General features: G+C 39.3%; 1 protein-coding gene across 7 annotated transcripts in view; it reads left to right on the forward strand.

Moving 5' to 3' along the window:
* Window positions 1-9,436, forward strand: part of LOC121668265 (serine/threonine-protein kinase Sgk3) — a 55,694-nt gene extending 46,258 nt beyond the window's left edge. For all 7 annotated transcript variants that reach the window (XM_042035863.1, XM_042035869.1, XM_042035864.1 and 4 more), the window contains 11 exons: window positions 444-493; window positions 1,569-1,626; window positions 2,424-2,507; window positions 2,604-2,735; window positions 3,921-4,033; window positions 4,241-4,277; window positions 4,390-4,476; window positions 5,250-5,345; window positions 6,185-6,340; window positions 7,396-7,485; window positions 7,921-9,436. In XM_042035863.1, coding sequence (XP_041891797.1) covers window positions 444-493; window positions 1,569-1,626; window positions 2,424-2,507; window positions 2,604-2,735; window positions 3,921-4,033; window positions 4,241-4,277; window positions 4,390-4,476; window positions 5,250-5,345; window positions 6,185-6,340; window positions 7,396-7,485; window positions 7,921-8,091 — 1,074 coding nt within the window. In that variant the 3' untranslated portion in view covers window positions 8,092-9,436. The remainder of the gene's footprint in view (window positions 1-443; window positions 494-1,568; window positions 1,627-2,423; window positions 2,508-2,603; window positions 2,736-3,920; window positions 4,034-4,240; window positions 4,278-4,389; window positions 4,477-5,249; window positions 5,346-6,184; window positions 6,341-7,395; window positions 7,486-7,920) is intronic.
* The last annotated feature ends 2,614 nt before the right edge of the window (window positions 9,437-12,050 follow it).

Below are 12,050 nucleotides of genomic sequence, written 5' to 3' on the forward strand. Positions count from 1 at the left end.
TCTTTCAGTAAGTACTCTTATATGAACAGTGTGGGTTTAAAATTAATTATTAGTAAGAACTTGGAGAATTTGGAATAAAAGGCAGAAAATATATTCATAAGGCAAGTACAAGAAAGGTTTAAGTTCTGAATGAGGAACAAGTTGTTTATTGACATACTCTTCAATTTTTATTTCTGATCTTTTCCTCTCTGTCTGGACACAAATATTTTATTACCTTCATCCTTGAACAGGATGTGTGTAGAAAGAATTTGTGACAAGGTGATGATGGCCTGGTATTTCAGTTCCCAACCTGGATGTTAGATCTCTTTAAAATTCTAATGTAACAAATGTAAAAGTATGGATTGAGCATATTAGTAGAGTATTTTGAAATTAGTATTGGTTGGAAGATAAGAGAGAAGTTAAGAAAAAGAATTACAAGTAAACCTCTTTGTTTCTCCCAACAGTTAAACTCTACCTCACAGAATATCAACCTTGGACCATCTGGAAATCCTCAGTAGGTTTCAATTAAATTGAATTAAACATAATTCAATTTAATGTAAATTTTTAAATTTAATTAAAAGGGATTAAAATTAATTGTAAAACCCACCTTGGGAGTGGTCCCACAGCTTCTGAAAACAAGTTTGGTTTACTGCATGGCAAAGGAGCAGCTTGCCTTGTTGGTGCTACAGCCCAGTTACTACAGTGGTAGTAGTGTAGTTTGGTGTCTTCTGCAGTTTCTGTTCTCAGTTCTGTGTAAATCTGCTTTTCTCATCTAGGAGATGACTGCTATTTTGGTTTTGCTTTCCTCAGATTTGTTCTGAGCTAGCAGGAGGAAGTGGTTAATACATTGCAGTAAGAAATGAAATGTAAGAGTCCTTCCCTGCAGGGGCAATAAATAGAGAGGTGTATGGTGATGTAACTTGTTTTGGAATTTGAAAACATGGATAATTGTTTTGCTGACAGAATTGTATTCAGGAAAGAGTAAGGGAATCCTGGGAAGAACTGAAAGGAGTGGTGATGTGGAAAATGGAAAAACTGAGGGTGAATTCATACAAACACCAAGAAGAAGCAGGTATTTGGACCTCCCTCCTCTTACTTAAATTTAAAATGAGGAGGATTGGATGGAGGAAAGAATGGAATAAATAAGAGGGAATAGATAACAAACTTGGTCCTTCCTTTCCTCATGTAAGCTTTAGAATCCATTTGGACTGCTGCAGGTAAGATATAAGCTCCAGTAGAAGTCATGGGGAAATGGAGACTTAAAAATGACAGGAAACTAGACCATGGAGAATGAAAGAACAGTCTCGCTTCTCCTTTACATCATAAAGTTAAACTTAGTAAATAAAATAAACTCAGAGGATGCAACTTGAACACTTTCCCTAGAGGAAAATGGAATTGCAAAATGGAGAGGAGTCGTTGTGTCTGAGGACAGGTCTGCAGAAGCAGGGCTGGGTGGAACAAAGAAAAGGAGGGTGCTTACAGGCTGTTGTTCTCACTTTACAACTTGAGTGCTACACTACACTGCTGTACAGCTATAGAAGTGGTAATTTCTACCCAGATGACCTGTCTCCTTCCTAAATATCTTTCAGTGCTAAACCAACAGACTTTGATTTCCTGAAAGTTATTGGGAAAGGCAGCTTTGGCAAGGTGAGCTTTTATTCCTCTGTCTTATAGTGGTGCAAGGATGCTTGCTGGTTTCTTGTGCACAGTGACTGGAGACTTGGCCAGAGGTTCCAGAAGTGGTGTTGGTCTAGGGTAGCCCATAAACTGTTCTATTGGATCCCCATTGCTGCTGCTTTGTGGCCCTGCCATTTTTTCCCTGGTGCAGTTGTTGCCTGCCTCAGCCACTTACTGGGACTAACAAAAGGGAGAGTTTCCCTTTCTCATTAAGATCAGTTGGGATCCTGTTTCCCCCAGGGAGGAAGGGAGGTACCCCTATGCTTATGCAGCAGCTGGAGTACGAATCCTGCTTTTCCTCTTGTTGTCATGGACTATTTTGCAAAACCCCTGATACTGTGGAGCAGTGTGAGCAACAGCACATTGGAAAGTGACTTAAGTATTGATATTTTACAAAGGTGCCAAAGATAATCCATCTTGAAATCTCAGTTTCCAAATTATTTTTCATGTTGTTGTTTTTCATCCAGTTACCTTTAAATTTTATCCAAAAAAAAAGCTGAAATTGATCTTGATAGAGATTTAGCAGGTCATGGAAAATAAATGTAATTCAGTCTTTCATTATACCACTGTCGGGATAAATTTTTACTGAACTGTAAGCTCACTCTATTGGCAATTACATTGTTGATGGACTGTATTGGAAGCAAAAAAGCTGTATTGTGGAAAAAATAGCATGAACACTTTCCAGTTTTGCTGAAATGAGAAAATACTACTAATAGTATATGAACTGCAACAGTCACATTTCTTCATTTTTTTTTTTAATTTCACAGGTTCTTCTTGCAAAACGAAAACTGGATGGGAAATACTATGCTGTCAAAGTGTTGCAGAAAAAAATTGTTCTCAATAGGAAGGAGGTTAAGAAAAATAGTCTTTTTCCACCCACCTCCCTTGTTTTTTCCCTTAATTACAAAATCATTCCTGTTTACTTATTGATCTCTTACTTCTTGCAGCAAAAACATATTATGGCTGAACGTAATGTGCTTTTGAAAAATGTGAAACATCCATTTTTGGTTGGATTACATTACTCATTCCAAACAACAGAAAAGCTTTACTTTGTCTTGGATTTTGTTAATGGAGGAGAGGTATGTGGTGGTTTTGTTTGCATTTTAGTCTGTCTTTTCTGCTGATTCTAGGTGTGAGGAGTGAAATGGTCCTTTACAGTAGGCTGTGATCAGCATTCTTCCAATTTTGAAAATCCTATTGTTATCTGCTGATGCTACAGACTTCTGTAGCTATTTGGGCCCTGTTCTTGTTCTTGTTGACAACTTCAATCCAAATTTATTCATGCTTGTCAGATACAAATACTGTATTTTACAGTTATATGAATTTACCTTTATTACTAATTAATCTTATGTTTACATTTTTCATCATGTAAAACTGTCTTCCTCTTGCATCTGCATTAGCTGAGATGCTGATACTTCAAAAGGGGAAGGAATGAAACTTGACAGCTGAATTTATTATATTGCGTCAGAGTTGGGACAAGATGGGCTTTTCTCTTGTCTAATGTACTGTCATCTTACTTAGACTGTATTAGTAAAATCCTGATTTGCTCTACTCTGAATTGTGGGCACAACTTAGTTTTGCGTTGTTTCAGAACTTAGTTTTGTGTTGCTTCAGGCAAAATAATACACAGTTCAAAACAGCTTTCAAATTTGAATGGAAAGCTTGGAAAGCTAGGGTGGCTTTTTATTTTTCCTAAACTTTGTAGACAGAAACCAGAAAACTTCATTTTTCTTAAAACCTTTCCAAATTGAATGTGTAGTATAGTTGAATCCATATGTTTATGATTTAATCTTTGTCTAGACATTTGTATCTGCTCAAATTGTTTGCAGCCTGACAGTTCTCTGTAGTAGAGAGAATTGGTGGATCAGCTTGGAAAATACATCTCACACAGTGATCTACATCTAGGTTATTTTGGAATACACTTCTATAAATAATTATGCAAATCTTTGAATACAAGCATTTACAGAAATGAAAGATGACTGATTTGATGCCAGGTTATAGTCTGCTTGGGGGCAGTCTTGCATGATTTAGTCTTGCCAACTTCTATTCATCTACCATCCGAGCTACAAAAGAGAAGCAGGGAAGAGAGTAAAGCAACAACTAAGTCAAAGTCATGCAGTAAAATCAATTTTATTTCATTGTACTTTTTTTTTTTTTTTAAGTGGACAACAAAATAAATTACTCTTCACTGTAAACTTACATATTATTAACCTGATTTTGTTTTGTCTGTGTTATGTTCTTATTTCCTATTTGCATACTTACAGCTGTTCTTTCACTTACAAAGAGAACGTTCCTTTCCTGAGCACAGAGCCAGATTTTATGCTGCTGAAATAGCCAGTGCACTGGGCTACTTACACTCCATAAATATAGTGTACAGGTAAGTTTCTGAAATGTATCCTTGTCCAGCAGAAATTTAAAACAGGACAAATTACCAAATAAAAAACTCTTCAGGAAATCATCTTATGGGAAACCTGAATGTAATAGTTTCAACAAAACTTGAAGCTTTCAGCTGAAGAATAAAGCCCCTTGCCTCCAAAGCTCTTGTGACTGCTGTTTTGATTTACTACCTTTTCTTTTTTAATAGGGATTTAAAACCAGAAAACATTCTCCTAGATTCACTAGTAAGTATGCAAGATTATTTCTGTTTTCTGTGTTCTCTCACAAAATTGACACTTCTGTGTATCCACATAGTGAGCATGTTCTCTTTTTAACATATCACTCTTTTTTAAACAGGGTCATGTTGTATTGACAGACTTTGGACTTTGTAAAGAAGGGATTGCAACTTCTGATACCACTGCAACTTTCTGTGGGACCCCAGAAGTATGTTGACAACTTTCATGGGTTTTTAATCAGTAATTAATGGCTGTTGACTGTTATTCATATTTCTGTAACTGGAAGGTCAAATATTGTGTTTTGTACTGCTGGGAGGTTTGCATTCTTTTAACAAGCTGAAACCAAACCAAAGACAAGCTCCCTACAGATCTATTTGTTGTTGTTCTTGCTAATCTGCAGTGTCTACTGCTTGCTAGCCACATGGCCATAACTCATCTCTTCCTTTGTCTCTTTTTCCAGCCCTTTTCAAATACTGTTTTCTCCCATGTCTCCTAACTGCTGGGTAGACACAGGACAGTTAGCTTGTGTAACAGCTGCTGCAGATTTGTCAATATGAATCTACTTACCATATCCATTGATTCTTAGTAAATGTATAGGGAATTGATGTCTGTGACTCAAGCAAATTATTGCATATGCATGAAAATTTGAAGCTGCTGACTGAGTTATTGAACTCTGTTGTCTTTTTACTGAGAAAACTACGCTGCAAAACTTAAAATGGGGAAGGCTTGAACACGTATGAGGGATTCACTGAACTGACAGGATGAGAAACTTTGGTAATTTGATAAACATACTTTAAATTACAGAAAGATCTTTAAAGGCAGTGAAGGATGAGTGAGGTGTAGTATTCAGCTGAAACATTTAATTGTTACGAAGCAACTTTTCTTGTAAGTGTTTACTGTGATGTGACTAAAACCTAGGTTTTATCCATGCTAGCCTAATGCTCTAAAATACTGCTTGCTTTTTTTCTTTTTTTTTTTTAGTATCTTGCACCAGAAGTCATTAAAAAGCAGCCCTATGACAACACAGTAGACTGGTGGTGCCTTGGTGCAGTTCTTTATGAAATGCTTTATGGGCTGGTACGTATCTGATATGTAAAGGTTGCTTTCTTCCCCTCTCCCCTTTTATTTGAGGTAGCCTTTGAGTGTTGTTAAGGATGCTTACTTTTTAGTAATATTGGAATGCTCCATTTAAGCAAATTAGCAGATTGCCTTGTACTTAACATAGCACCTGCGTTTCTCTTTTGGATTTTACATTTCCTCTTGGTGTCTTGACAGTTCGTGGAAAAGCAAAATCGTAGACATCAGCAAAATCAGTAGTCATCAAAATCAGTATGGGGACTTTGAGACTAAACTGAATCAACAGTGATAATACACAATAAAAAAAAAACCCAGCTTATAAGTAAAACTTTGTTAAATATTGGAATAAATAAAATTAAAAGACTTTTTTTTTACTTAGGTATCCCAGGTTTTCTCCTAGCTTTTGACAGCATTAGAACAAAAAAAATCTTGTTACACTTCTAGTCATATGCGATTACTCCAGTAACAGTCTGTTCTTTCAGTTTTCTTGAGTTTTGTCTCCTCCCATAGGACTTTAAATAGGGAGATGGATTTGTTTTCCCATTCTCAGGTTCTTTCCAGGCAAGTTCAGTGGGAGCTTTGTAGCTGGATGGCATCTATGGCTACTGATGAGTGTGAGAACACATTAGGAGTAGAGGAGGTGGGTGGTGGGAAGTTATCAAGTGTAAAGTTCTGGCAGTGGTGGTGACTGAATTAGAAGTTAGCAGTGCGTAAAAAGAAGGAGATTTCTGCTTCACAGCTAGCAGCTTGTATGTCTTAAAGAATCATTTACTGATCATACATAATGTATGAAACATTGCATATGGCTTCAAATTCATGTAGAACTTGTATTTTTTTAGCCTCCTTTTTACTGCCGTGATGTTGCTGAGATGTACGATAATATTCTTCACAAACCCCTGGTTTTGCGCCCAGGAATCAGTCTTACAGCCTGGTCTATCCTGGAAGAACTTTTGGAGAAAGATCGGCAAAGCAGACTTGGAGCAAGGGAAGATTTTGTAAGTAGTGTCCTAATTTATCAAGCTCAATTTCATTTAAAGGGACTCACCTAATTAATGTGCACAGCACAGAATTAATAGTTGGAGATGGAAATTTAATTTCTACATCTGTCTCTGTTTTCCTCCCTTTTAATTCTTCAGTAAAGACACCAGTGGGGTCTATCCCTGGAAGTTGCTGGGGATAAGAGAGGTGATTGTTGTGGGGTATTTTGAGCTTGGTTGCTGCTGTACCTGCCAGCAAAGGAAACACAGTTGCTGGTATAGCAGTCACTAAGGTGCACAGAAGTAGGTTTCACTGTTCATGGTGAAACCAGGAGATAATCAAAAGGAAAGGCTGTCATGTGGTAATATTAACTAACGACTTGGGAACCAGTCTTCTGATGAAGAGGATCACCAGTTCCATGCAAAGAGCAGCTCTCTTTTTAGCCTTAAAATCATGGCAAACATTTTCCCAGTGTAGCAACAAAACCTTTGTTCACAAGAAATTGATGTGAGAAAGTTACAGGTATCTTCAGAACTGTGCAATGAGCAATGATCTAGAAGGACGTAGTCCGTCCGTTAGTGGTGGAATCTTTGTAGTCTTTGGCTTGCAGTGCTTATGTTAGCCTGTGGACCTTGTAACTGAGCAAGATGAAAGGATGATAGCATTTAGCTTAGCTGTTTGCTGCTTTGTAACTAGTAAGTATCTTGCAGAGTTGTTGAGGCAACTGCATCTCAGACAGTGATATGCTTTGCAAAAACTAACAAAACTTTAAGGCAGGAACAGATACTAAAAGAAAACATTCTTGCCCTGTAGTAGACGTCAAGGTCATTGATTTTAAGGCTTAGAAGCAGAAAGAATGATCCTAAAAGGAGCGCCACTTATAGAGGCAGTCTAACAAATTGTAATTGCTGTTTTTACCAACTACAGCTTTTATTGTAAAGTAAATTTTGAATAAACAGGATAAGGATATGCATATGAGAACTTCCCTATGTGCATGTAGTATGAAGTAATATTTACTGTGATGCATAGGATGGAATTATGAAATATCTAAAATCTTGATTGTTTGCTGCAGCTTGAAATTCAAAAGCACCCATTCTTTGAATCTCTCAGCTGGACTGATCTTCTTCAGAAGAAGATTCCGCCACCATTTAATCCTAATGTGGTAGGTGCCTGGGGGGGAGGTGGTGTTAGTGTTTGCATCTCAGATCACACATCCCAGAATATTCTGAGCTGAAATGGACCCACAAGGATCATCAAGTCCAGCTTTTAAGTGAATGCCCCATATGGGGACTGAACCCCTAAACTTGGTGCTCCTAGTACCATGCTCTAACCAACTGAGCTAATCCATGCTTTTTAGGTTTATCAGATCATTGAGAATGTATGATTTGGCCAAAACTCCAACCTAAATGAAAAAAACCCAGCCTTTTAATAGCTATTTTCAGAGATGCAGTGGTGTGCTTCCTTAAATTTATTTTACTTAAATAGAGAAGAACAACAAAATAGATAGCCTTGAGAGTTAAATTTGGAATTTAAAGGACAAATACAAGTTTAAAACACTGTATTAGTATGATGACTGACAGCTCCTCCTGTTTTCTAGGTTGGACCAGACGATATTGGGAATTTCGATGCAGTGTTCACAGAAGAAATGGTCCCATATTCAGTTTGTGTTTCTTCTGACTACAGCATTGTTAATGCCAGTGTCCTAGAGGCAGATGATGCATTTGTTGGATTTTCTTATGCACCACCTTCTGAAGATATGTTTTCCTAGGAAGTTAGAAGTGAAGAGTGGTTTGGAAGTCTTGGGTTGAACCAAAATGGTAGGATTATGGACACATTCCAAAATAGCATAGTGTGCCTCGTTTTGTATGTAGGTTTGAAACCTATGAACAAACTTTCTCTGCTGTATAGGAGGAATTTGGGCATTTTGGATCGCTCTCTTTGGGGTTTGAACTGTTTGTTCCTGCTGCAGAAAATATTTTTTAAAACCTTTAAAAAGCATTCTCTACATATTTTTTAAGCAAAAACACTGACTGTTCTCCTCAAACCCTTCAAGTTTACATTCATACCTATCTAATTTGGCTGGCACAAACAGCAGCAAATTTAGTAAATTTATAAATGCTTTTGTACTTATTTACAGTGACTTTGTGCTTGAATTGTAACTATGCAAATTGTCTTTTGTATATCCTGGTTTAAAAAAAGGTAAATGTTTTCCTGTTACCAGTTTGGAATATGTGTTAATTTACCTGTCAGCACTTAAATGATGTAAGTTAAGGACCAGGATTCTTAAAGGACTTGTGCAGAATGAAAACTTGGTCGCGTAAAACTGGATTGTTGCTCTTGCACTTGCTGAAGTACCCATTGACTCAACTGGATTATCTGACGTATGGGGGATTACTCAAAGCAAGGGCAGAACAAATTAACTGATTTGATAACATTACTTATTACATGTTCTACTTTTCTTTCCTCCCTGAGCTAAGTATGTCTATATTTCAACTACATTAAAAATATTTTTGGTTAAAGCTCTGCTTCTCCAAAGATCTAATATGCAATAATCATGGTTACTTTAAAAGTAAGACAACTAGCTTTGACATTTTGGGGGTGGGTGGTGAGATGATCATGCCAAATATTAGGGATTTTTCTCACAGCTTGGTAGTTTAAAACACACTTATGTTCCAAATTGATTGTATTTCAGCGTTCATAGCTACTTGTCTTTGTGTTCCAGTTTGCACCATTTTTAAATTTTCACTTGATACTGGGGGAAAAATGTAAATTACACTGATAATTTTAAAAATGTGAAAAGCTATTGTGTTTCTCATAACATACATGTGTATGGACAAACAGATAATTCTGAACAATTTCTGTTTAAAGAAATTTTTTTAAACAATGCAAAAATTGACTGCAGTTACAGTGTATAAAAGGCATATAATGGTAGTAGTTTTATTATATATATTACTTGTAAATAACAACTTATTTTTGTCTGTTACTCCAAAAATGTTCAGTGTTTTTTTTTTGTTGTTCATAAATACATTCAGTTAAATGCCTTGATTTGAGAGAAGTCTGGTAAGATACTGATACATCATAATGATACATAAATTGAATGAATGTTACATAAATTTCAGTATCTATGTTGCCTTGTTTTTGACAAAATAAGCAGTAAAAGAAACAGTGTTTATACTGCATCAAGATTAGATAAAAATTGAGAACCTAAGAGGAAAGAGTGTATCAAATCATAATTCTTTTGAAATAAATGTTGTATCAGTACGTTAGAAAAGTGGAAAGTAAAACAGGATTCGATGCTTATCTCAAGGAGTATCTCCTAGAGCAAGTCTCCTGCATAGCAGTTAAGCGACGTTTAGCAGTTGCTACATAAGTTTTGGAAGGAGCAATTTGGTAAAAGAAGTAAGAATTGACACAAGGAAGGGAGGGAGGGAGGAAGGGAGGGAGGGAGGGAGGGAGAAAGGAAGGAAGGAATTCGGAAGGAAGGAATTCGGAAGGAAGGAAGGGAGGAAGGAAGGAAGGAAGGAAGGAAGGAACTGTATCATTTGTGGGAGCAGAGTGGTGGCTTGGCACTCGTTTTCTGTAGTTCTCTTCTGCAAGGGTTGGAAGTAGCTATGTGGCTGTTCAGGACAACCAACTACTACATGAACCATTTTCTTGGCATTAAAATAATTTGGAAGCAACAGCCCTGGGGTTTTTTAGTTTGGGGTTTTGGGGGGGGGGGGGGGGGTTGGTTGGTTTGGGGTTTAGGGTTTTTTTGTGTTGGTTTTGTTTTGTTCTTTTTATTTATTTAATTTTTTTTAACATGGCTTTCTGAGGGACTGGAAAGCAGAAGTTGATGGTATGAAAGGAAGTATCCATTCTCATACTGAATGTTTAGTCTGTGTGCTCCTGAAATTATTGTGAAATTCTGTGGCTACTGTAACTACCTTCTCTTTATGGCAAGGAGGTACAGTGCTGTGGAGAGATGGGAAGGAGAGGGAATACTTCAGAAATTGTTGTTCGAACTAGCAACAACCCTTTTTAGTTTTTGTCTTGTATTCCAAGATGTTCATACCTAGCTGCCTGACTGAATGAGGGGGGTTGGGTTTTTTTCTTTTTGGTCAGAATTCAGGGGTTCTTTCCTTTAAAAAAATAGTATGGCAGTGGCAGTTGAAATTATTTCTGCAAGAGCTGCTTAATAATTGCTTACTAAGCTTTTTACTTCAGCAGACTGCCTTTTTGGCAAAGTGCAAATGTGTTCAACACATTGCTTGAAGTACTGAAGTTTTTTTAATTAAAGGTTAACAGACTGTACAACATCAGGCAATAAAGCCTCACAGTATTTCTGTATCTAGTGCTCTTGTTCTGTATCTCTGTGCATCCCATGGGGATGGTTTCCACAGTACGACGTGCATTTGGAGTATCATAGTCCCCTCACCCAGGGCTGAGCTGAAAGTCATGTATGAAGCTCTTGGTAAAGCCTAGAGAGGAGTGTCAGGAACAACCTGTGCTACTCCTTTCATGTTTTGGCTGATAAGTAAGAAAGGGAGGCAAAATTTGCCTTTTTGTGACTAGTGCAGGGGGTTTTGTTTTGCCTGTCTGCGGCGAAAGGGGATTGTTCTCCCCTTCCAGAGAGGGAACCCAAGCACCCCATGAGGAGCAGGCCTTTCTCCGGTGCTGTGGAGGCCGGGAACGGTGCCGCTGTTGTGGTCTCCGGTCTCTCGGCCTGCGCGGGGAACGAGAGAGACCCCACGCAAGACGGATTGACTGAAATGCATGATGGCTGTACAATGTGAACCGAAATACGACACAAAGAGAGTTCAGAGGTGCTCTCCTGGGAGGTAAGTTTGGGAGTGGCTAGCATGCAAAAGGAAAGCAGTTAAATACGCAGTATGTATTAATGAGAGAAAATGGTTCTGTAGGTTGTTTCAGTACTTTGTACGCTGTCAGAGCCATGTCCCGTGCCCAGTGTGCTGCCCGTGGGTGAAGGCAGCTTCTTGGGGCCGAGTCGCCAGTCCCGGTGGTGGCCGCGGGGCTGCGGCAGCCGTGGGTGTGGGGTGGGCTGGGAATTGCCTTCCCTGAGGACTTGCACTGACCGCGGGCGCTGCCCAGCGCGGCCGAGCCTTGCGGGCCGTGGCGCCGCTCCCCCGCGCCGCCCGCTGAGGGGCTGAGGGGGCGGCGCCGGGAACCCCGTCCCGCGGGCACAGGCAGCGGCATCGCGGCCCCGCAGCGGTGAGGGCAGCCCGGCCCCCTCGGTGCCCGCTGCTGCCGCCCCAGCAGGGCCGGGGAAGGAGGGGGCACAGGAAGCCTGGTGAATAACTTCGGTGGAGAGGTCTGTGAGGAAGGGGTGGGTGCGGATGGCAGGAGCCTGAAGCCAGGCGGGAGATGCTTGGTGTCCGTGCCGGATCCAACGCCTGGAGTGGGGATAGCTGGCTGTGGGGACACTGATGAACACCATCACCGTGGTCAGGCTTTATTTTCTGAAGCTTAGGCGATGGCTGCTCAGTGCACAATGAGCTGGGCCATAGCTCAGTCCTTCCTAGTCATATGTGGTGTCCTGTGTGTCCAGCCCGGGTAACAGAGGATCCAGGGAGGTACAGTGGATCTATGTGTGTACATTTAAGCCCTTCTTGCTGAAGATTTCAGAGGATGGAGTAGTAATTGTGCAGGAGTAATCCCGAAGACGGGGGGGGGGGGGGGGGGGGAATTTTTTTTTTTTTTTTTTTTTTTTTTTTTTTTTTTTTTTTT

This window comes from Corvus kubaryi, unplaced genomic scaffold, assembly GCF_017639235.1.
Source record: "Corvus kubaryi isolate FWS band 111438036 unplaced genomic scaffold, C.kubaryi_AGA036_p1.0 37385, whole genome shotgun sequence".
In the NCBI taxonomy this organism is placed as follows: Eukaryota; Metazoa; Chordata; class Aves; order Passeriformes; family Corvidae; genus Corvus; species Corvus kubaryi.